Source organism: Oncorhynchus gorbuscha, linkage group LG02, assembly GCF_021184085.1.
Source record: "Oncorhynchus gorbuscha isolate QuinsamMale2020 ecotype Even-year linkage group LG02, OgorEven_v1.0, whole genome shotgun sequence".
NCBI classification, from domain to species: domain Eukaryota; kingdom Metazoa; phylum Chordata; class Actinopteri; order Salmoniformes; family Salmonidae; genus Oncorhynchus; species Oncorhynchus gorbuscha.
The window spans coordinates 55,144,181-55,171,034 of NC_060174.1; the positions used below are offsets into that span (position 1 = coordinate 55,144,181).

At 42.3% G+C, this 26,854-nt stretch overlaps 1 protein-coding gene across 2 annotated transcripts in view; it reads left to right on the forward strand.

The window, feature by feature from the left end:
- Positions 1-585: 585 nt before the first annotated feature.
- Positions 586-26,854, forward strand: part of LOC124004724 (calcium/calmodulin-dependent protein kinase type 1D-like) — a 59,677-nt gene continuing 33,408 nt past the window's right edge. The window contains exon 1 of one of the 2 annotated variants that reach the window (XM_046313458.1): positions 586-1,092. In XM_046313458.1, the coding sequence (XP_046169414.1) occupies positions 995-1,092 (98 nt within the window). In that variant the 5' untranslated portion in view covers positions 586-994. The remainder of the gene's footprint in view (positions 1,093-26,854) is intronic. The other variant, XM_046313450.1, reaches the window with a different exon arrangement.

Sequence of the window (26,854 nt, forward strand, 5' to 3'; positions counted from 1 at the left end):
TTGCTTTGGGGAAATAAAAAGTATCTGTCATGTAATGGTATAGTAGAGAAGGATGACTACTGAATGTGAAAACATGGACCAGGCACATTGATATACTATACATGCAGAAAACTGCTACACACCTTTTGCCTTGGCTGAGGCCATGTAGGTTGGAACAGGCCTATAAAGGCATCATAAGGCAATGCTGGGGGATCAGAGCAATCATGTTGTTGTTAGGAGTTAGTTTACTGTCACTATAGTTGTATTCATGGAAACGCCCACTTGCATGTCAACTATAGCCATTACATACTACAGTTTTTTAAATGTTTTATTTATTTTATTTAACTTGGCGAGTCAGTGGGTGATGGATTTGGTGCAATGCAAACACCAATCGTTCACTCGTAGCCTACCTCTCCTCATCCCCACGCACTCTGCCGGCTACATGGACAATAGAGGAGAGCAGCCTCCCACTCCCCGTTATTGGTAACAACAAAGGGGGCGGCCAGCAGGCAGCGTGACTCACTAGAATAGCAGTTCAGACACACACACACACACACACACACACACACACACACACACACACACACACACACACACACACACACACACACACACACCAACCAACCCGAGTCATCTTTCGATCAAGTAGCATAGCCTAAACAGAATCTGAAGAGGTAGAATTAATTGTTCTAAACCAAAAAGAGACGGGATAACGAGGAAGCTCCCGTTCAATTACGTCAAAGAGATTTAGACTATTCTGATAACCTGCAGGTAGGCTGCTACGTGTGATTGGTGGTAGGGCTTCTGTAGGAGACATTTTGCATTGGCGGCGCAGCGGATGGTACGGATTGGCTGAGCGATGCAAGGTAGAATTGGGCGACACTCAGGAAGAAACTCTGTGATATCAGTCCGACTTCAGTCGGCACTAGACGGGGGGGCCGTATCTCCTCACTGAGTCAGCACAAGGAGGTGAAAAACGGTGTCTCTAATCACTTCGGTCTTCCCTGGCGGCGACATGGCGAGGGAGAACGGAGAGTCGGGCGGGGATGGATCTTGGAAGAAGAATGTCGACGATATCAAGCATGTATTCGAGTTCAAAGAAGTCCTTGGAACGTGAGTCACGTGGTTTATCCTACTCCGTTCTAGAACCATAGGGTGTTACACTTAACTTTTGTCGTCGACTCAGTTTACTTGACAGACAAGGCAGTGATACAATGTAACCGTAGCGGAAATGCAATTGTCCTCGTGTTCTATTGCACATTAGATGAACCCGTCGGATTTCCACTGTTGTCAACGATGTATACACAATATGTCTTGTGATAACCAATAGCCAGCCTACCTGCGATAAAAAAAATATATATTATATGTTTTACAAATGTTAATTATGCTTTTATGATTTCCTACAAATGTTTATGAAATCGAAAGTTACTTTCTGGATGCAACTATTCGACGCACGTGCGACTTAAATGTAAATGTAAATGTAAAACTGTAAATGATTGGTATATTCTATGGTGGCAGATGTTTGACGGATAATCGGACACGACCGTATATAATACGACATCTAAATTGATCTCTCATAGAATGGAAGGTTATTTTGGTCCGAGATTAGTTCTGGTAGGTTATGGCGTTTGCCCAAGGTGGTGCCTCAGCTCAATGCACCTGGATTACAGAATAGATTCTCTTGAGGTTTTATTTATTCGTGTACATCAAATTGAGTCTATAAGCAGAAACAACGTTAATAACAATAACATTGAATATATGCTGAAGATTCTAATCTTGTCCTGGTGCTGATTTATGATCATGTCTATGCCGTATTTCATTTATGATAACACAAAAGCACAGGAGGTTAGTGGGACCTTAATGGGAGAGAACGGGTTTGATGAGTAGAATTGTATCAAATACATCACACACACATGGTCTCCAGGTGTTTGATGCCATTCCATTGGTCCCGTTGCGGCAATTACTATGAGCTGTTTTCCCCTCAGCCTCCTGTGCACGAAAAGGCACTTGCCCATTGGGAAAGTCAGGGTTAGTTTTTTTGGTTGCCAGAAGATTATGATAACTTGTCCCGAAAATGTTAAGTGGACAAATTCACCTAAACACAGACTGTACCCGGCTTCAAGAGGGGGGCTGAAGTTTTAGTTTGTCCCTATATAATAAAAGGTCAAATGATTGACAGGCTGGCTCGAAAAAATCATCTATCTGTATCAACTTAAAAAAAAAAAAATCCCCATTGTTCCTCAACTGTAGTGTATGCTATACTTTTATCCAATGTAAAAAAAAAAAATGTTTTTTGCTACATAAGACTGAATTGAGCTGGTCAGTATTTTAACGCAACCGTTTTTGGGACCAACTATCAGTAAAGTTGAAAATGTGATGGAAATACTTAACTTTTTATTTGGTACGTAAAAACGTAAGAAAAAAGTGCATTTTGTGCACTTCGTCATCACTGAGTTATGGAGATTTGAATATTCGCCTAAAAAATCTGTGGCCAATTGGATGGAAGCCTGGTTACTGACTGACTGATGCTGAATTGATTATGCCCGAGCGGTGTGCTGTGACCCTTTCCCCGGGCTTGGAGAGAAAATAACTGTACCGCAAAATGGGTGTTGCATGGAAGTTGTCCCTGCTGGGTGGTGGTGGTGGTGGTGGTGGTGGGGGGGGTCTGGAGACAACCCGTGTCCACTGTGCGTCATTTATGCAGAGAATGCTCCCTTACCTGCTTCAACAAAGGCCCATGCAGGGAAGTTTATACCCCCGCATCGCCAAAAGGTTAGGGCCTGGGCAAAATTTTCATCTGCCTTGGGGAAACTGCTATGATGTTACTTTATTTGCTCCACTAATCTATATTCACCAAATTAACATACCATGTTTGTCAATACTTGAGGTCGACCGATTATGATTTTTCAACGCCGATACCGATTTTATTGGAGGATCCAAAAAAAACTGATACCGATTTAATCGGACAATTTTAATTTATTTGTAATTATGACAATTACAACAATACTGAATGAACACTTATTTTAATTTAATATAATACATCAATAAAAATCAATTTCGCCTTAAATAAATGTTCAAAAATAAAATGTTCAATTTGGTTTAAATAATGCAAAAACAAAGTGTTGGAGCAATATGTGCCATGTAAAAAAGCTAACGTTTGAGCTCCTTGCTTAGAACATATGAAAGTTGGTGGTTCCTTTTAACATGAGACTTCAATATTCCAAGGTAAGAGGTTTTAGTTTGTCGTTAATATAGTATTTATCGGACTATTTCTCTCTCTACCATTTGTATTTCATATATCTTTGACCATTGGATGTTCTTATAGGCACTATAGTATTGCCAGTGTAACAGTGTAGCTTCCGTCGATCTCCTCACCCCTACCTGGGCTCGAACCAGGAACACATCGACAACAGCCACACTCGAAGCAGCGTTACCCATCGCTCCACAAAAGCCGCGGCCCTTGCAGAGCAAGGGGAATAACTACTCCAAGTCTCAGAGCGAGTGACGTTTGAAACACTATTAGTGCGCACCCCGCTAACTAGCTAGCCATTTCACATCGGTTACACCAGCCATTGGGCTGATAGGCTTGAAGTCATAAATAGCGCTGTGCTTGCGAAGAGCTGCTGGCAAAACGCACGAAAGTGTTGTTTGAATGAATGCTTACGAGCCTGCTGCTGCCTACCATCGCTCAGTCAGACTGCTCTATCAAATCATAGACTTGATTCTAAGTGTAACACAGAAATACGAGCCTTTGGTCATTAATATGGTCGAATCCAGAAACGATCATTTAAAAAACAAGACGTTTATTATTTCTGTGAAATACGGAACCGTTCGGTATTTTATCTAACGGGTGGCATCCCTAAGTTTAAATATTCTTGTTACATTGCACAACCTTCAATGTTATGTCATAATTGCGTAAAATTCTGGCAAATTAGTTCGCAATGAGCCAGGCTGCCCAAACTGTTGCATATACCCTGACTCAGTATGCAATGAATGCAATTTCACCTGGTTAACATTGCCTGCTAACCTGGATTTATTTTAGCTAAATATGCAGGTTTAAAAATATATACTTCTGTGTATTGATTTTAAGAAAGTCATTGTTGTTTATGGTTCGTCCAACGATTGGGATTTTTTTTCGCAAATTTGCTTTTTGTTAAATCATCCCCCAGCGTTGCATTGATTATATGCACTGCAGGACATTCTAGATAAACTAGTAATATCATCAACCATGTGTAGTTAACTAGTGATTATGATTGATTGTTTTTTTATAAGATGAGTTTAATGCTAGCTAGCAACTTACCTTGGCTTCTACTGCATTCGCGTAACAGGCAGTCTCCTCGTGGAGTGCAATGAGAGGCAGGTGGTTAGCGTTGGACAAGTTAACTTGGGTTAACTTGCAAGATTGAATCCCAGAGCTGACAAGGTAAACATCTGTCGTCCTGCCCCTGAACAAGGCAGTTAACCCACTGTTCCTAGGCCGTCATTTAAAATAAGAATGTGTTCTTAACTGACTTACCTAGTTAAATAAAGGTATTAAAAAAGAAAATCTGCAAAATCGACGCCCAAACATAACCTCATTTCCGATTGTTATGAAAACTTGAAATCGGCCCTAATTAATCAGCCATTCCGATTAATCGGCCGACCTCTACTCTATGTATGATGTACCCAGTGCTCATTTGGAATGTGTCATTCTGCCTTGCTGTCTGTTTGGGTAGTGTGAGTTTTTAATGGGGTGGTTAGAAATACTGAACCGTAATGATTTCAGTTGAAGGGAAAATGACCACTGATACGTCCTGACAATGTATGAGGTTACTGCTCATATGTGAGGAAGTTGTCTCAAACGGTTTTTAAAATGTTGATCAGAATAAGGGTATGGTTGTGTGGCGAAGATGCGCTATAGGCACGTCTCTCGCCACTTTTCCAACTCCAAAACCGCACAACAATTGTGAAGAACTTTTGGTTAATTTAATTGCTTTTACCAGTTTACTGTCAATTTCTTCGTAGTCTTTGTTTGGAGAGCGTGTGTCTGGTTTCTCCGTGTTTAATGTTGTGTGACTGCACACACTGTAGCATGCATACATATACCTGGCCTGCGTGCCAAGACTAGGTGTTGCCAAATGTATTTAAGTGTTTGGGGATGTTCTAGTTAGTTCACCTTTGGGTAACTCAAAGGGAGGTTGTATCTGTAGCTTATTGGTTAAGACAGGGTTTGCCTAATGAAAGGCTTTTTCTTTTGAATGCTGACATTCTTAAATCAGACGTGTGTGTATGCATGCACACTACATGACCAAAAGTCATGCTCGTTGAACATCTCATTCCAAAATCATGGGCATTAATATGGAGTTGGTCCCCCACCCCCTTGCTGCCATAACAGCCTCCACTCTTCTGGGAAGGCTTTCCACTAGATGTTGGAACATTGCTGCAGGGACTTGCTTCCATTCAGCCACAAGATCATTAGTGAGGTCGGGCAATGATGTTGGGAGATTAGGCCTGGCTCGCAGTCGGCGTGCCAATTTATCCCTAAGGTGTTCAATAGGGTTGAGGTCAGTGCTCTGTGCAGGCCAGTGATGTTCTTCCACACCAATCTCTCGACAAACCATTCATTTCTATATAGACCTCGCTTTGTGCACAGGGCACTACGTGCTTCAGCTGTCCTGTTCTGTGGCCTACCACTTTACAGCTGAGCCGTTGTTGCTCCTAGATGTTTCTCTTTCACAATAACAGCTCTTACAGTTGACTGGGGCAGCTGGAGCAGGGCAGACATTTGGAGGAACTGACCTGTTGGAAAGGTGGCATCCTATGACTGTGCCACCTTGAAAGTCACTGAGCTTTTCAATAAGGCCATTCTACTGCCAATGTTTGTCTGTTGAGATTGCATGGCTGTTTGCTCGATTTTTATACCCTTGTCAGTAACGGGTGTGGCTGAAATGGCCAAATCCACTAATTTGAAGGGGTATAAAACATACTTTCAAATATGATGGTGATATTTAAACACCAGCTCTGTGTAAATCAATCCAACACTCATTTGCACATCTGCCTCCTGCTGAATCTTTCTTCTTACGACTGCTAAGAAGGACCCTGTTTTATGCTGATACAGCGCAGTGGATATGGGCTACAGATTTCACGCCAACCTGTCACTTCAAAATCACTCTGATCTCTGAGTCTCGGCATTTGAACTTTTATGTTTATTGTGGTATAGCTTGATGTAAGCAGAATCCAATGTCATTCGAATGTAAGCACCCTGGAAATGTTTGTCCCCTTTCCACTGCCCCCCTAGTCACTTTATCCTGGTGCCATGTCTGGAGCAGACTACTGGAATTATTTGCATTTTGTTTGTCAGTAAAAAATTATTACCTGCCCCACATAGGGCAACTTTAGAACAGGCACAACTTGTGAGACTGCTCAGTGCGCAGGTCACTTTCCCCAGGCAATAAGTCCCAATAAGTCAACCATTAATGTCAATCAATGCATGTAATGTTATCCTCTTCATCAGCAGTCATGAAAGCACTGCTATCACTTCATCTATCGTCTTAAGTTACCTGGCGATTTTAAGATCGCTCTGGGCGTATGTACCATTTTCATTATCACTTCAGATCTCTGGTGTTCAGTTCCCCAGAATCTGTGTGTTTAGGATGTCGAAGATGAGTATGATGTGTCTCCTGTCTGACGCCCAGGAAGCTCCGATTTCAAACTCCCATTGGACAGCTTTTGCAAGTGTTATGTCAAAATACTTATTACTCACTAATTATGAAGTTTTGCTGAGCAACAATCTTCATTTACGTCCGTTATATACTTTTTAAAAAATGTCAATAAAAATATGCAAGCAACTCAAAAAATATATATATATATATATATTTTGCTCCTCAATGTAAATCACTCATTACGGTCTCACAGGTCAGAGGTTTACAACAACTCAAAACATTAGAGGTGCTGAAAAGGCTGTTATTTGGTTGCTTGTAAACAGTTTTATTTAGACCTCTTTTGGATGTAAGCGTTGGCCATAACCGGAGTAAATTAAGATGGTTGCTCAGCGAAACTCCATAATTGAGCAACAAACGTGTTGACATGCTTGCAGAGCTGTCTAATGGTAGTTTGAATCTGAGCTTCCCGGGCATTAGAAGAGACACGTCATACTCATCGTGGACATCTCGAATGTATAGCTACTGGGGCACTCCAAGAGATGCTTTTATTAAAGCTATATTGAGCATTGAACTGTGAAACGAAACAGACAGACAGATATGGGGAAGGGTTTCATCCCGTTAGTACTGTTTGTTGTACTTGGGACAAAAGTCCAGCTCACAGTTCTGTTATTCTCGCAACGTATTCTCTCATGCTTGAACTACTACACTTTTTTTTTCAGTGCAGACACATTCTAGCAGAGTTTATTTCTGCCCTACAGTTAGTGCCGCTCGACTTAAGCCCACTCTGCTGTGGCTGCGTGATTATGATGCACACAGGGATCATGTTAGTGCTCACTTTGAAGGGCATAGTCCCAAATGGAAGACTGGAAGACAGTTCTTCAAAAAAATTCCCTCCCTCTTCAAGATTGTCATCAATGGGCTGGGTGTTACATGCATACTGTAGGTGTTACTTGTTGTTGGAGCCAAAGCACAGAGTGATAATCTAGCCACACTTTTGAATTCACAGGCAAAGATAAAACACCAGGTATAAATCTAGGTGTTATTTGAGATTCTGAACTAAATTTCGATTCACACATTCGGAATGTGATCAAAGTAGCTTTTTACCACCTGAGGAACATTTCCACAGTGCTGCCGTTTCTCTCTCCGGCTGATACAGAGAGACTCATCTGTGCTTTTATTACAAGCAGGCTTGACTACTGTAATGCTCTCCTGTCTGGTCTACCCAAGAAAGACTTTGGGCAACTACAAAACATACAGAATGCTGCAGCATGGGTACTGACAGAGGCCAGGCGGAGAACACATATTTCACTGGTTTTAGAATTCATTTTATGATTATTGTATTGGTTTTTAAATCAATCCACGATTGTGCACCCCAACACATGTCAGACATGTTTTTAAGGTATGTACCCAGTAGGTCCCTCAGGTCCTCTGGCCTTTTAACTTTCCCAACGTCTAGGGCCAAGAGGCAGGGAGAAGCAGCTATTAGTTATTATGCCCTCAGCTTCTAGAATAACCTGCCGTTCTTTTTGTTTTCTATTTTTGTGTATTAAATATTTCAGCTTTTATTTCATTTTTTTTACTGTAAAGCACATTGCGTTGCATTTCATGTCTGAAATGTGCTGTATAAATAAAGCTTGATTTGGTTCGGCTAACTCGTTTTTTGTTGTGTGTTTTGAACGTGAAGTGAACCTGTCAACATGTTTGATAGAGGTTGAATTGATAACTTTGTATTATAGGAACTGAGACCAAGTCCTTTGACCTTCAGATGTTTTTTTTCTATTTAATTCCTCCAATGTAAGTAGCAACACATGCATCAGCACTCCTTCTTTTGGGGAGACTGTCATTTGATCGGGTATTGTAGGAAGCCTGTGTCGGAGAAGGGAATTCTCGGGGGCTGTTTATGGCCAGCCCTCGGAGAACGGTGTCAAGCTGGAAAGGTAGGCCACTCTTAGCTTCAGTAAGCTGGCAATGCTGGTCTCCATTCAACTGTGTAAACTTAGACAATATGGGGATCAGGATTGGGGTCTATTCCATTTTGATTGTCAATTCAGGAAATAATTGGAATCTCTGTTTACTTCCTGGCTATTTGGCGTGATAACACACAGCACTTGTTGTTGAGAGTCTAAGATCATTCTCAATATATCATTCTCAATAATAATTCTCATTCTCAATATGCTACATCTCTTAGGCTAAGTCACATTCTGTCTGCACACTTTTTTGGCTTAGCCCAAGGCTAAGACAGAACATGCAGCGTGAAAGCCCTTAATGTCCTCTAATGCCCCCCCCCCCCCCCCTAAACCCATATGGATCCGTGTTCGACCCTGTCCTCCTGAGGTACAGGCTGTGCCTCTCATTACCATCAGGGAGGAGAGGAGCTCAATGTTCCCATCAGCCTCTTGATTTGAACCCATGGCTTTAGTGTGATTGTAACCCCTGACTTGGGTCACACCAAGAGACCTTATGTAATTCACTCCATTCCATTCAACTATATTTCCTTGCAGGCTCCCGTTGTATTCAAGATCGCAACGGCAGAAGGTTTCAATGCCCTCATCTCTTCTTTTATTGTTACCTGTGAGTGTCACCATGAGTTTAGGGACCAATATTCATAGTCGGTTAGGATAGCTAAGGCTAGCTTTTTCAAACTGTAATGTGCATCTTTGTAGCGCTGATTCCAAAAAATGTTGGAACACTAACGTCTATGGAGAATAATACCACCTCCCAGCTGCCCACTGCACTGAAGCTAGGAAACTCTGTCACCACCGACAAATCTACGATAATCGAGAATTTCAATAAGCATTTTTCTACGGCTGGCCATGCTTTCCACCTGGCTCCCAACCCCTGATCTGAAAGCGCTGCAAAATCTGGATCCCTACAAATCAACTGGGCTAGTCGATCTGGACCCTCTCTAAAATTATCCGCCAAAATTGTTGCGAACCCTATTGCTAGCCTGTTCAACCTCTTTCATATCGTCTGAGATCCCTTTTATTTTTTATTTATTTCACCTTTATTTAACCAGGTAGGCTAGTTGAGAACAAGTTCTCATTTGCAACTGCGACCTGGCCAAGATAAAGCATAGCAGTGTGAACAGACAACACAGAGTTACACATGGAATAAACAATTAACAAGTCAATAACACAGTAGAAAAAATGGGCAGTCTATATACAATGTGTGCAAAAGGCGTGAGGAGGTAGGCGAATAATACAATTTTGCAGATTAACACTGGAGTGATAAATGATCAGATGGTCATGTACAGGTAGAGATATTGGTGTGCAAAAGAGCAGAAAAATAAATAAATAAAAACAGTATAAAAACAGTATGGGAATGAGGTAGGTGAAAATGGGTGGGCTATTTTCCTATAGACTATGTACAGCTGCAGCGATCGGTTAGCTGCTCGGATAGCTGATGTTTGAAGTTGGTGAGGGAGATAAAAGTCTCCAACTTCAGCGATTTTTGCAATTCATTCCAGTCACAGGCAGCAGAGTACTGGAACGAAAGGCGGCCAAATGATGTGTTGGCTTTAGGGATGATCAGTGAGATACACCTGCTGGAGCGCGTGCTACGGATGGGTGTTGCCATCGTGACCAGTGAACTGAGATAAGGCGGAGCTTTACCTAGCATGGACTTGTAGATGACCTGGAGCCAGTGGGTCTGGCGACGAATATGTAGTGAGGGCCAGCCGACTAGAGCATACAAGTCGCAGTGGTGGGTGGTATAAGGTGCTTTAGTGACAAAACGGATGGCACTGTGATAGTACCTTGAGTGTGGCTGAGGTGCACCCGTGACCGGCTCGGAAACCAGATCGCACACTATGCAATCTGGTTTCCGAGCTGGTCATGGGTGCATCTCAGCCATGCTCAAGGTCCAAAACGATATCATAACCGCCATCAATAAAAAATAGTACTGTGCAGCCGTCTTCATCGACCTGGCCAAGGCTTTCGACTCTGTCAATCACCGCATTATTATCGGCAGACTCAAATCAAATCAAACTCAATAGCCTTGGTTTCTGAAATGACTGCCTCGCCTGGTTCACCGATAGAGTTCAGTGTGTCAAATCGGAGGGTCTGTTGTCAGGATTAGCATCACTACTCTGGACGGTTCTGACTTAGAATATGTGGACAACTACAAATACCTAGGTGTCTGGTTAGACTGTAAACTCTCCTTCCAGACTCACATTAAGCATCTCCAATCCAAAATTAAATCTAGAATCGGCTTCCTATTTCACACCAAAGCCTCCTTCACTCATGCTGCAAACATACCCTTGTAAAACTGACTATCCTACCGATCCTTGACTTCGGCGATGTCATTTACAACATAGCCCCCAACACTCTACATCCAATTTGCTATCACAGTGCCATCCGTTTTATCACCAAAGCCTCATATACTACCCACCACTGCGACCTGTATGGTCTCGTTGGCTGGCCCTCGCTACATATTCGTCGCCAAACCCACTGGCTCCAAGTCATCTATAAATCTTTGCTAGGTAAAGCCCCGCCTTATCTCAGCTCACTGGTCACCATAGCAACACCCACCTGTAGCACGCTCTCCAGCAGGTATATTTCACTGGTCATCCCCAAAGCCAACACTTCCTTTGGCCTCCTTTCCTTCCATTTGTCCTGCTGCCAATGACTGGAACGAATTGCAAAAATCTCTGAAGCTGGAGTCTTAAATCTCCCTCTATAACTTTAAGCATCAGCTGTCAGAGCAGCTTACCTGTACACAGTCAATCTGTAAGTAGCACACCCAACTACCTCATCCCCATATTATTACTTACCCTCTTTCTCTTTTTCCCCGCAGCATCTCTACTTGCAGATCATCATCTGCACATATATCACTCCAGTATTAATGCTAAATTGTAATTATTTCACCTCTATGGCCTATTTATTGCCTTTACCTCCCTACTCATTTGCACACACTGTACATAGATTTTAATATTTTTATTTAGTTATTGACTGTATGATTTGTTTGTGTAACTCTGTTGTTTTTGTCGCACTGCTTTGCTTTATCTTGGCCAGATTGCAGTTGTGAATGAGATCGTGTTCTCAACTGGCCTACCTGGTTAAATAAAGGTGAATTTTTTTTACAAAATGAGTCACTGTCTAAACAGTCTGTAGGTTGAAAACCAGTCATCTCTACATAACAGCCCACCATGCCTGGGGGCGGCAGGTAGCCTAGTGGTTAGTGTTGGGCCAGTAACCGAAAGTGCCTACTTAAAGGTTAAAATAAAAAAAATAAAAAAAATAAATTAATAAAAAATGCCTCTGCCTGTCTGCCCACCAATGTCTTCAGGAGCTCGGTCGTGCTCAGTTTTGTTCTGTTGTAAAACCATTTTTATTCTAACACACACACACACACTGTCCCATGTCAACACAGCAGAGGCTCTGGTTGGTGCTTCTGCTGTGTTGTGTATAAGCAGAGACAGCAGGTGTGTGTAGTGTGTTGTATTCAGTGAGCTTGCTGCCTGCTGAGCTGCTGTCACAGGCTGACAGCAGGCGGTTCACTCAGGGTGAGCCAACCCTGGCAGGTTTAGCACACACATACACACAGCGCTGTCTTTTCTCCTCTTCCTCCCGACCCCTTGTTCAGCGCTCAGCCTAGACGCTTTGCTTGGGGATTAAGAATAGACTGATATAGGAAGGAGGTGACAGGGACAGAGAGATGTAGATTATCTCTTCTCCTACTCTTTCTGCCCTTCCTCTACTTCGGGCTTTCCCGACGGGATCATCCCTTCTCACTCATTCACTTTAGGTCTCCCTGACTGAATAACTTTCAACCCCTTCCCCCGAACCTAGAATTTACCCACTAGCCCATAGACACATTTACATCAGAACGGATTTGATTGGTTATTGGGTATAAGCAATATGGCAGCAATTCCAACTAGCCTATCAGAGGTAAATGTGGAACTAGCACAAGAACACATTTTTAACTGACTTGCCTAGTTAAATTGAAACAGTATTGCTCATACCTGTTAAATATTTTAAGATCTAGGTGAACGGCTGCTTCTGGATGAGGCCATAATCTCCACATGTTGCCCTTCAACAATGCATAGCTATGAGATGGGAAGCAAGCTTGGGAAAAAGAAAGGAACGGCCAAATTGTCACCATTGAAAACATCAATGCTCAGTCACATTGATTTGGGTCACGCCAAGAGACCTTACGTAATTCACTCCGTTACCATCCAACTATATTGTCCTGCTGGGGAAATTCACGTAAGACACACAATTTAGTATACAGTTAAAAGTCATATGTGTCACAGTCATATACAGTGGGGCAAAAAAGTATTTAGTCAGCCACCAATTGTGCAAGTTCTCCCACTTAAAAAGATGAGAGGCCTGTAATTTTCATCATAGGTACACTTCTACTATGACAGACAAAATGAGAGAGAAAAATCCAGAAAATCACATTGTAGGATTTTTATGAATTTATTTGGTGGAAAATAAGTATTTGGTCACCTACAAACAAGCAAGATTTCTGGCTCTCACAGACCTTTAACTTCTTCTTTTAAGAGGCTCCTCTGTCCTCCACTCGTTACCTGTATTAATGGCACCTGTTTGAACTTATCAGTATAAAAGACACATGTCCACAACCTCAAACAGTCACACTCCAAACTCCACTATGGCCAAGACCAAAGAGCTGTAAAGGACACCAGAAACAAAATTGTAGACCTGCACCAGGCTGGGAAGACTGAATCTGCAATAGGTAAGCAGCTTGGTTTGAAGAAATCGACCGTGGGAGCAATTATTAGGAAATGGAAGACATGGAAGACCACTGATAATCTCCCTCGATCTGGGGCTCCACGCAAGATCTCACCCCGTGGGGTGAAAATAATCACAAGAACGGTGAGCAAAAATCCCAGAATCACACGGGGGGACCTAGTGAATGACCTGCAGAGAGCTGGGACCAAAGTAACAAAGCCTACCATCAGTAACACACTACGCCGCCAGGGACTCAAATCCCGCAGTGCTGGACGTGACCCCCTGCTTAAGCCAGTACATGTCCAGGCCCCTGAAGTTTGCTAGAGAGCATTTGGATGATCCAGAAGAAGATTGGGAGAATGTCATATGGTCAGATGAAACCAAAATAGAACTTTTTGGTAAAAACTCAACTCGTCGTGTTTGGATGACAAAGAATGCTGAGTTGCATCCAAAGAACACCGTACCTACTGTGAAACATGGGTGGAAACATCATGCTTTGGGGCTGTTTTTCTGCAAAGGGACCAGGACGACTGATCCGTGTAAAGGAAAGAATGAATGGGGCCATGTATCGTGAGTTTTTGAGTGAAAACCTCCTTTCATCAGCACGGGCATTGAAGATGAAACGTGGCTGGGTCTTTCAGCATGACAATGATCCCAAACACACCGCTCGGGCAACGAAGGAGTGGCTTCGTAAGAAGCATTTCAAGGTCCTGGAGTGGCCTAGCCAGTCTCCAGATCTCAACCCCATAGAACATATTTGGAGGGAGTTGAAAGTCCATGTTGCCCAGCAACAGCCCCAAAACATCACTGCTCTAGAGGAGATCTGCATGGAGGAATGGGCCAAAATACCAGCAACAGTGTGTGAAAACCTTGTGAAGACTTACAGAAAACATTTGACCTCTGTCATTGCCAACAAAGGGTATATAACAAAGTATTGAGAAACTGTTGTTATTGACCAAATATTTATTTTCCACCATTATTTGCAAATAAATTCATTAAAAATCCTAGAAATGTGATTTTCTGGATTTTGTTTTTCTCATTTTGTCTATCATAGTTGAAGTGTACCTATGATGAAAATTACAGGCCTCTCTCATCTTTGTATGTGGGAGAACTTGCACAATTGGTGGCTGACTAAATACCTTTTTGCCCCACTGTAAGTATAGTGGAACCTGTCGTACAGTATTCACGGAGTGGGCGATCGTAACGGCAGAAGGTTACGATGCCCTCATCTGTTCTTTTTATTGTTACCTGTGAATGTCGTCATGAGTCACTGTCTGAACAGTCGATAGGTTGAAAACCAGTCATCTCTACATAACAGCTCACCATGCCTCTGCCTGTCTGCCCACCTACATCTGCTGTAGCTCGGTCGTGCTCAGTTTTGTTCTGTAAAACTTTCTTACACACACACACACACACACACACACACACACACACACACACACACACACACACACACACACACACACACACACACACACACACAGTCCCATGCCAACACAGCAGAGGCCCTGGTTGGGTCTCCTGCTGTGTTGTGTATAAGCAGAGACAGCAGGTGTGCGGTGTGGTGTATTCAGTCAGCTAGCTGCCTGCTGAGCTGGTGTCGTGGTCGGGTCACTCAGGGTGAGTCAGCCCTTGCAGCTATAGCACCCACACACACAGCACGGTCTTCTCTCCTCCTCTTCCCAATCCCTCATTCAGCCTAGACCCTTTTGGTTAATAGGGCTGCTTCTGGATGAGGCCATAGTCTTTTCCTTGTTACCCTTCAGCAATGCATAGCTATGAGAGGGAGAATCTGCTATTGATCCACGGACCCTGACATCTACTTTCTAATATTGTTCCTTTACTACAGCTCAATTGAATGTTTGGCAGGCAGGTGTAATCCATTTGGTTTCCCAATACAAACAGAAGGATAGATAAGCTTAGATTTTGATTACAATAGAATAAAAGTTGTGTTAAACATCTGATGTGTGCTCTTTGAATGAGAAATATATATATATATATATCTCACACTGAACAAAAATAAGTGCAACATGCAAAGTGTTGGTCCCATGTTTCATGAGCTGAAATTAAAGACCCCAGAAATGTTCCAATGCACAAAAAGCTTCTCTCAAATGTTGTGCACGAATTTGTTTACATCCCCATCAGTGAGAATTTCTACTTTGCCAATATAATTAGTCCTCCTGACCGGTGTGGAATATCAAGAAGCTGATTAAATGGCAGGATCATTACACATATGCACCTTGTGCTGGGGACAAAAGGCCACCCTAAAAATGTGCAGTTTTGTCAGTTTTGTGGAGTGTTGAATTGGCATTCTGACTACAGGAATGTCCACCAGAGCTGTTGCCAGATAATTGAATGTTTATTTCTCTACCATAAGCTGCCTCCAACGTCGTTTTAGAGAATTTGTCAGTACATCCAACCGGCCTCACAAACGCAGACCACGTATCACCACGCCAGCCCAGGACCTCTGGCTTCACCTGCAGGATCGTCTGAGACCAGACACCCGGACAGCTGATGAAACTGTGGGTTTGTTCGTCATCGTCACCAGGGTCTTAACCTGACTGCAGTAACGGACTTCAGTGGGCAAATGCTCACCTTTGATGGTCACTGGCATTCTGGGGATGTGTGCTCATGGATAGAATTCCAGGTATTCCAAAATTTTTTGGTTCTAGTCAGGATTCTAGCAGCCGTATTTAGCACTAACTGAAGTTTATTTAGTGCTTTATCCGTGTAGCCGGAAAATAGAGCATTGCAGTAGTCTAACCTAGAAGTGACAAAAGCATGGATTAATTTTTCTGCATCATTTTTGGACAGAAAGTTTCTGATTTTTGCAATGTTACGTAGATGGAAAAAAGCTGTCCTCGAAATGGTCTTGATATGTTCTTCAAAAGAGAGATCAGGGTCCAGAGTAACGCCGAGGTCCTTCACAGTTTTATTTGAGACGACTGTACAACCATTAAGATTAATTGTCAGATTCAACAGAAGATCTCTTTGTTTCTTGGGACCTAGAACAAGCATCTCTGTTTTGTCCGAGTTTAATAGTAGAAAGTTTGCAGCCATCCACTTCCTTATGTCTGAAACACTTGCTTCTAGCGAGGGCAATTTTGGGGCTTCACCATGTTTCATTGAAATGTACAGCTGTGTGTCATCCGCATAGCAGTGAAAGTTTACATTATGTTTTCGAATAACATCCCCAAGAGGTAAAATATATAGTGAAAACAATAGTGGTCCTAAAACAGAACCTTGAGGAACACCGAAATGTACAGTTGATTTGTCAGAGGACAAACCATTCACAGAGACAAACTGATATCTTTCCGACAGATAAGACCTAAACCAGGCCAGAACATGTCCGTGTAGACCAATTTGGGTTTCCAATCTCTCCAAAAGAATGTGGTGATCGATGGTATCAAAAGCAGCACTAAGGTCTAGGAGCACGAGGACAGATGCAGAGCCTCGGTCCGATGCCATCAAAATGTCATTTACCACCTTCACAAGTGCCGTCTCAGTGCTATGATGGGGTCTAAAGCCAGACTGAAGCATTTCGTATATATTGTTTGTCTTCAGGAAGGCAGTGAGTTGCTGCGCAACAGCCTTCTCTAAAATCTTTGAGAGGAATGGAAGATTCGATATAGGCCGATAGTTTTTTATATTTTCTGGGTCAAGGTTTGGCTTTTTCAAGAGAGGCTTTATTACTGCCACTTTTAGTGAGTTTGGTACACATCCAGTGGATAGAGTGCCGTTTATTATGTTCAACATAGGAGGGCCAAGCACAGGAAGCAGCTCTTTCAGTAGTTTAGTTGGAATAGGGTCCAGTATACAGCTTGAAGGTTTAGAGGCCATGATTATTTTCATCATTGTGTCAAGAGATATAGTACTAAAACACTTGAGCGTCTCTCTTGATCCTAGGTCCTGGCAGAGTTGTGCAGACTCAGGACAACTGAGGTTTGGAGGAATACGCAGGTTTAAAGAGGAGTCCGTAATTTGCTTTCTAATAATCATAATCTTTTCCTCATAATAGAATAATAGAACAATAATAGAACGCATAGGTTGTAATAATAGAACACATAGGTTGTAATAATAGAACACATAGGTTGTAATAATAGAACACATAGGTTGTAATAATAGAACACATAGGTTGTAATAATAGAACACATAGGTTGTAATAAGAACACATAGGTTGTAATAAGAACACATAGGTTGTAATAATAGAACACAGGTTGTAATAAGAACACATAGGTTGTAATAATAGAACGCATAGGTTGTAATAATAGAACACATAGGTTGTAATAATAGAACATTTACATTTACATTTAAGTCTTATCCAGAGCGACTTACAAATTGGTGCATTCACCTTATGACATCCAGTGGAACAGTCACTTTACAATAGTGCATCTAAATCTTAAGGGGGGTGAGAGGGATTACTTATCCTATCCTAGGTATTCCTTAAAGAGGTGGGGTTTCAGGTGTCTCCGGAAGGTGGTGATTGACTCCGCTGTCCTGGTGTCGTGAGGGAGTTTGTTCCACCATTGGGGGGCCAGAGCAGCGAACAGTTTTGACTGGGCTTGAGCGGGAGCTGTACTTCCTCAGTGGTAGGGAGGCGAGCAGGCCAGAGGTGGATGACACATAGGTTGTAATAATAGAACACATAGGTTGTAATAAGAACACATAGGTTGTAATAAGAACACATAGGTTGTAATAATAGAACACAGGTTGTAATAATAGAACACAGGTTGTAATAATAGAACACATAGGTTGTAATAATAACACAGGTTGTAATAATAGAACACAGGTTGTAATAATAGAACACAGGTTGTAATAATAGAACACAGGTTGTAATAATAGAACACAGGTTGTAATAATAGAACACAGGTTGTAATAATAGAACACAGGTTGTAATAATAGAACACATAGGTTGTAATAAGAACACATAGGTTGTAATAAGAACACATAGGTTGTAATAATAGAACACAGGTTGTAATAATAGAACACATAGGTTGTAATAATAACACATAGGTTGTAATAATAACACAGGTTGTAATAATAGAACACAGGTTGTAATAATAGAACACAGGTTGTAATAATAGAACACAGGTTGTAATAATAGAACACAGGTTGTAATAATAGAACACAGGTTGTAATAATAGAACACAGGTTGTAATAATAGAACACAGGTTGTAATAAGAACACATAGGTTGTTATAGAACACATAGGTTGTAATAATAACACATAGGTTGTAATAATAACACATAGGTTGTAATAATAACACATAGGTTGTAATAATAGAACACAGGTTGTAATAATAGAACACATAGGTTGTAATAATAGAACACAGGTTGTAATAATAGAACACAGGTTGTAATAATAGAACACAGGTTGTAATAATAGAACACAGGTTGTAATAATAGAACACAGGTTGTAATAAGAACACATAGGTTGTAATAAGAACACATAGGTTGTTATAGAACACATAGGTTGTAATAAGAACACATAGGTTGTAATAAGAACACATAGGTTGTAATAAGAACACATAGGTTGTAATAAGAACACATAGGTTGTAATAAAAGAACACATAGGTTGTAATAATAGAACACACAGGTTGTAATAAGAACACATAGGTTGTAATAAGAACACATAGGTTGTAATAATAGAACACACAGGTTGTTATAAGAACACATAGGTTGTTATAGAACACATAGTTTGTAATAATAGAACACACTGGTTGTTATAAGAACACATAGGTTGTAATAAGAACACAGGTTGTTATAGAACACATAGGTTGTAATACATTTACATTACATTTAAGTCATTTAGCAGACGCTCTTATCCAGAGCGACTTACAAATTGGTGCATTCACCTTATGACATCCAGTGGAACAGCCACTTTACAATAGTGCATTTAAATCTTTTAAGGGGGGGAGGGGGGGTGAGAAGGATTACTTTATCCTATCCTAGCTATTCCTTAAAGAGGTGGGGTTTCAGGTGTCTCCGGAAGGTGGTGATTGACTCCGCTGTCCTGGCGTCGTGAGGGAGTTTGTTCCACCATTGGGGAGCCAGAGCAGCGAACAGTTTTGACTGGGCTGAGCGGGAACTGTACTTCCTCAGTGGTAGGGAGGCGAGCAGGCCAGAGGTGGATGAACGCAGTGCCCTTATTTGGGTGTAGGGCCTGATCAGAGCCTGGAGGTACTGAGGTGCCGTTCCCCTCACAGCTCCGTAGGCAAGCACCATGGTCTTGTAGCGGATGCGAGCTTCAACTGGAAGCCAGTGGAGAGAGCGGAGGAGCGGGGTGACGTGAGAGAACTTGGGAAGGTTGAACACTAGACGGGCTGCGGCGTTCTGGATGAGTTGTAGGGGTTTAATGGCACAGGCAGGGAGCCCAGTCAACAGTGAGTTGCAGTAATCCAGACGGGAGATGACAAGTGCCTGGATTAGGACCTGCGCCGCTTCCTGTGTGAGGCAGGGTCGTACTCTGCGGATGTTGTAGAGCATGAACCTACAGGAACGGGCCACCGCCTTGATGTTAGTTGAGAACGACAGGGTGTTGTCCAGGATCACGCCAAGGTTCTTAGCGCTCTGGGAGGAGGACACAATGTAGTTGTCAACCGTGATGGCGAGATCATGGAACGGGCAGTCCTTCCCCGGGAGGAAGAGCAGCTCCGTCTTGCCGAAGTTCAGCTTGAGGTGGTGATCCGTCATCCACACTGATATGTCTGCCAGACATGCAGAGATGCGATTCGCCACCTGGTCATCAGAAGGGGGAAAGGAGAAGATTAATTGTGTGTCGTCTGCATAGCAATGATAGGAGAGACCATGTGAGGTTATGACAGAGCCAAGTGACTTGGTGTATAGCGAGAATAGGAGAGGGCCTAGAACAGAGCCCTGGGGGACACCAGTGGTGAGAGCGCGTGGTGAAGAGACAGATTCTCGCCACGCCACCTGGTAGGAGCGACCTGTCAGGTAGGACGCAATCCAAGCGTGGGCCGCGCCGGAGATGCCCAACTCGGAGAGGGTGGAGAAGAGGATCTGATGGTTCACAGTATTGAAGGCAGCCGATAGATCTAGAAGGATGAGAGCAGAGGAGAGAGAGTTAGCTTTAGCGGTGCGGAGCGCCTCCGTAATACAGAGAAGAGCAGTCTCAGTTGAATGACTAGTCTTGAAACCTGACTGATTTGGATCAAGAAGGTCATTCTGAGAGAGATAGCAGGAGAGCTGACCAAGGACGGCACGTTCAAGAGTTTTGGAGAGAAAAGAAAGAAGGGATACTGGTCTGTAGTTGTTGACATCGGAGGGATCGAGTGTAGGTTTTTTCATTTTTTTAATAGAACACATAGGTTGTTATAGAACACATAGGTTGTAATAAGAACACATAGGTTGTTATAGAACACATAGGTTGTAATAAGAACACATAGGTTGTTATAGAACACAGGTTGTTATAGAACACACAGGTTGTAATAAGGCTTTTGTTCTGGCTTGGCTTCCCCAGGGATTTTTCCCCACGTACGGATCCTGTCGACCTCAGTCAGTCAGATCTGCTTCTTCGCCGGCATCTCGCTCGCACTCAATGATGGTGCTCTCAATGATGATGTCAGAGATGCATTTAGTACCAGAAACAAACAAATACTTCTACAGTGCCTCACGCTTTTACTTATCACATCTGTGCAGGACAATTAGATCACCATAACCATATTCACTGTAACTGGACTGCTCTGTAGCATTAAGACCACTTTAAAGGGTTTTCTCTTATTACCTTCCTTTACCCAGTCCTATTTTCAGAGAATGTGATGTAGTGTAGCTAGTCTGCTTTCAGGCAGGCACTGAGGGATTGTGGAGTAAAGTGTGTGTGTGTGTGTGTGTGTGTGTGTGTGTGTGTGTGTGTGTGTGTGTGTGTGTGTGTGTGTGTGTGTGTGTGTGTGTGTACACACAGTCGGTCCTCAAACGAGTGGCTGGCTCTTGTGGGAGAGGGGATTGAGTTGAGCTGCAGCTAGGAAATTGGTATGATGATGGGGACCCTTTGGATGTGGCTGTGGCTGTTGTAAGTGTATGTGTGTCCATATGTGGGTGCAGAAGTGTCTCTGCCTCCTCATGCATTCGTTGAATCTCTGATTACATGAATCTGGTCCTGTATTCATAGGACTTCTTCACCTGATCCTAGATCAGCACTCCTGCTCTGACACGCTTTATAACGACGCCCAGACGTGATCGTAGTACAGGATACTGGAAACACGGGTCTAGTTAATATTAGGGGTTTAACGATTCAGGTCCACGGGACCCCGAACCGATCCAAATGTAGCATGGATTGGTCAGAAAATGTATTCAAAAGTTACGAAAACCAGATTCACAAATGTTTTGCTCCTAATTTCTTTGTTTCTACCTTCCAAAAAATATGATTTTTTTTGTACAACTGATGTGTTCTCTCGTTCATGGTCAAACTAAGAATGTAACTGTCTTGACAGTCATGCCCAACAACCTAGGGGATATTAGTAACCTAGTCAAACTGCTCACTGTGCCAGCTTCGCGTGCAGACCAATGTGTGGTAGGTGGCCTCTTCCTGATCTTGCTCATCTGAGCAACACGTTCAGCATTCAAATGCTAAAATAGTTTGTGTGATATTAGGCAGCATTAGTTCACAACCTAAAGTGCCTTCAGAAAGTATTCACACCCCATTATTAAAAATAAAAAGCTGGAATGTCTTGAGTCAAGTTATTCAATACTTTTTGTTATGGCAAGCCTAAATAAGTTCAGGATGAAACATTTGCTTAAGTCACATATGTTGCATGCATAATAACATAATAGTGTTTAACATGATTTTTGAATGACTACCTATATACCCCACAGGTACAATTATCTGTAAGGTCCTTCAGTTGAGCAGGGGATTTCAGACACTGATTCAACTACAAAGACAAGGGAGGTTTTCAATGCCTCTCAAAAAAGGAGCACCTATTGGTAGATGGGTAAACACCAAAAAAAAGCAGACATTTAATATCCCTTTGAGCATGATGAATTTATAATTACACTATGGATGGTGTATCAATACACCCTCAGGGATTTCACCATGACGTCAATGGGGACTTTAAAACACTTAAAGTTTAATGGCTGTGATGGCAGAAAACAAGTGAGGGTGGATCAACAACATCGTAGTTACTCCACAATACTAACCTAAATGACAGAGTGGCTGCATCATGTTATGGCTATGCTTGTCATCGGCAAGGACTCGTTTTTTAAAGATGAAAATAAATGGAAAAGAGCTGAGCGCAGGCAAAGCCCCAGAGGAAAAACCTGGTTCATCAGTCTGCTTTCCAACAGTCACTGGAAGACAAATTCACCTTTCAGCAGGACAATAATCTAAAATACAACGGCAAATATACTGTACACAACATTTAATGTTCCTGAGTGGCCTAGTTACACACAGCTGTAAACCCTGCCAAGGGGGATTCTAACACATATTGACTCAGAGGTGTGAATACTTACGTAAATTAGATTTCTGTATTTCGTATTCAGTCAATTTGCAAACATTTCTAAAAATCTGTTTTTACTTTGTCATTATGGGATATTGTGTGTAGATAGGCAAGGAAGAATATCTATTTAATCCATTTTGAATTCACGCTGTAACACAATATTATATGGAATAAGTCAAGGGGTATGAATACTTTCTGAAGGCACTGTATGTAATTTGCTAAGTTATTCATATCTATCTAGCTTGCTAGCTTCTTTCAGACACAAATGAGAGAACAGCTCAATCTGACCATTTTACCCGCCCTAGCAGAGCTGGTTAGGCTGTTTTTGTGTTAACCAAAGCGTTGCTGACTGCAACTGTGCTGCTGGCAAATTTAATTACACTTTTTTGCCAACGTTTACTGACACCGGCCATATTCAACAGGTGTTGAGCGTTTGTAAATTTGTCAGTTATTCTGCTCTCTGGCACACTCAGACGAGTGCTCTGAAATCGGAATAGATAACCAAAGTGAATTTACCAGCTTCGTCTAGCAAAAATTGTCGCAGTGACAACATAAACATTCTATTATAATAGTTACTTGCCTAGTGGAGTCTTTTGTTAAGACATGTAGCTAGCGGAGACACGTGATGCCGCGGAGCTGAGCAGACGTTGACAAACCGAGCTCTTCAAAGTTATTCTATTTTTACCTAAATAACAACGTTGAAACAGTATTCTAACATCGGCTGATAAATTGTCAAGTACTTACCTTCCCAAAGAGCCATGGACCCCCGACCGAGAGGCAAGAAGGACGACCAAAACATTGTTGATTCCCACGATAACGCTACAGCTAGCAAGATTAGCATTAGCCCTCATAACTCAGACGACAGTTCCAGACTGTTGCTCTCAGCAGCCTCTTGCGAGCCTGCCGACATGCTGGCTACTCTCCTCCGGGAAATTCAAGATGGTAACAGAGGTCTTTCTCTGAAAATCGATAAGAAATCGGCTGAACTCCATTCTTCCATTGACGACCTGAAATCCTCCATGAATGATCTCCTTTTGAGAACGACTGAGGTGGAGGTGCGCATTAGCACAGTTGAAGATACCATCGCTAGACATGACCAGGTCTTGACACAACTGCAAAAGGACAATGCCTACCTCAAAAACAAAGTAGATCCTATAGACACACACAGGTCACTTTTGTGCTCAAACCAAAGTTGAAACATTTCCTAATTATCTGCATATGATAGATTTCTATTCAGTTATATATTTGAAACCCAACCTATGCTTAATCCACTAAAATATGTCACATTCAACGTAAAAGGTCTTAACAGCCCGATTAAAAGGAAGAGTCTATACATACCTTAAGAAATTAAAGGCTGACATTGTGTTTTTATAAGAAACACATCTTACAGCCAGTGAACACAAGAAATTGAAGAGGGAATGGGTAGGACAAGTTTTTACATCCTCTTTTAACTCCAAAGCAAGAGGAACTGCAATTTTGATAAGTAGACACATCCCCTTCTGCGTCAACAACACCATCTCTGATCCCTCTGGCAGGTTTGTTTTGGTGCAGGGGCATATGTTTTCAGAGTCTTGGACCCTATTGAATATTTATGCTCCTAACTTCGATGACCATATGTTTATTCAGAATGTCTTCCTTCAGGTTGCTCAAGCACCACCAGGATGGCTACTGGTTGGAGGAGATTTTAATTTTTGCTTAGATACAGTTCTTGATAGGTCTTCTGATAAACCCTCACTTCTTACCAAAGCTGGCAAGCTCACCATGTCATTCATGAAAGATCTCAATTTACTAGACATCTGGAGACAGTTGCACCCACAGGATAGGGACTACTCTTTTTATTCACACCCACACAAGACACACACACGCATAGATAACTTTTGATGTCGAGTATCTCCCCATATTGCTTAGTGACCATTCTCCTCTGGTATTATCAATCTCCATTCCTACCAAGGTAAATGGAGCATATAGATGGAGACTAAATTCTACACTTCTAAAGCAACCTGAATTTTGTGCATTCATCAAAGAGCAGATCAATATTTTTACTTTGACAAACAAACCCTCTGCTCCTGACAGCTTCATTCTTTGGGACACATTGAAGGCCTACCTGAGGGGACAGATTATTCCCTATACTAAAGGGCTGAAGAAAAAACACGGTGCGGAACTGAGTGCTCTTGAATCTGAAATCTCCGAGCTAGAGAAAACCTACCAAAGACGGGCCTCTAAAGATCGATGCAGGCTTTTGGTAAATAAAAAACGTAAATATAATATTCTGATCACATATCAAGCTGAGAGGGCCATCACTAAATCAAAACAGCGTTATTATGAGCTTGGAGAGAAAGCTCACAAAGTATTGGCATGGCAACTGAAAGCAGAGGAAAGTAAGAGGACAATTAATGCCATAGAAACTCTCACTAAAGAGATATCTTTCGACCCTACTGAAATTAATAATACTTTTAAGAAATACTATGAAGACCTCTACACTTCCCAATCAAGCGATTATCTATCAGAGAGACTCCTTTCTCTCTTCTCTCAACCTCCCATGCCTGTCAGGGGAAGACAGCGAGCGCCTGAGTGAACACTTCTCAGTCCCTGAATTGTTGGAGGCCATTAAATCCTTACCTTCTAATAAATCCCCTGGGGAGGATGGCTTCCCTCCAGAGTTCTATAAAGAATTTAGGGAGCTGTTGGTCCCCTACCTTATGGAGGTACTTAAAAAAGCCAGAGAAGACAACTGCTTTCCAGAGTCCTTCTCTCAAGCAGTGACTACTGTAATCCACAAGAAAGGGAAAAACCCGCTAAAGTGCGCCTCCTATAGACCAATCTCTCTCCTTAACACAGATTGTAAACTGGTCACCAAGATGCTATCTAAGAGACTGGAGTCATGTCTTCCCCTATTGGTCAACCCAGATCAGACTGGCTTCGTAATTAATAGATTGTCCTCCAATAATCTCAGAAGGTTCTTTGATATAATTCACCTTGCTAACAAAAACCAAATACCTGGTGTCGCAGTCTCCCTCGACGCTGAAAAGGCCTTTGATAGGGTCGAATGGCCATACCTCTTTCGCGTCTTGGAAAAGTTCGGTTTAGGTACCGTGTTTGTAAATTTGATAAAATCACTCTACAAATCTCCTAAAGCTAGGATTGCTACCAATGGGATTACTTCCTCCTCTTTCCCTCTTTATAGGGGGAACAGACAAGGTTGCCCAATTAGCCCCCACCTCTTTGCCCTCGCCATCGAACCGTTGGCTGAGGCTATTAGAACGTGCCCTGACATACATGGCTTTGAGGTGGGCCCCCATACCCATAAATTATCACTCTTTGCGGACGACCTTGTCTTATTCCTAACAAACCCAGAACACTCCCTCTCTCACTTGCAGATCCTACTACAGTGTTATAGTTCTTTCTCTGGATATAAGGTCAATCTTGATAAAAGCGAAATCTTACCGTTGTCTGTCTTTGACCATCATACCATCAAGCACAAGTTTCCTTTTAGATGGTCACCTATGGGCTTCACATATTTGGGCATAATGGTGGATGGTAATCTGAACAACCTCTATAAACTTAATCTGGCCAGTTTTTTGCAAAAGGTGGAGGTTGACCTTTGTAAATGGATGGACTTACCTCTCACTCTACTGGGTAGAATCAATGTAATTAAAATTAACGTCCTGCCCAGGTTTCTATATCTGTTTCAATCTCTCCCTATCCCTGTTCCCGCAGCATTTTTTTCCTCTCTCGGCAAGCTGACCAGACGGTTTATCTGGCACGGCAAAACCCCTAGGGTTGGCCTGGATAAACTGACCCTTGATTACAGTCAAGGGGGCTTAAACCTCCCCAATTTTAGAATGTACTACTGGGCTGCACAGTCTAGGTTTCTGGCTCAGAGGTTTGACAATGGTCCCTCTCCCTCATGGTTGAACATTGAAAAGCTTGAGGTAAATGATGACACTGGGGCAGATTTGTTTTACAAATGGGACAGAAAATCTATAAAAACCATCACAGACAACCCTTTAATCATACATTCTGTCCTGGCATGGTGCAAACTGCATGAGCTGTTCAGACGAGGGGGATTCCTTTCCCCTAAAACCCCTTTA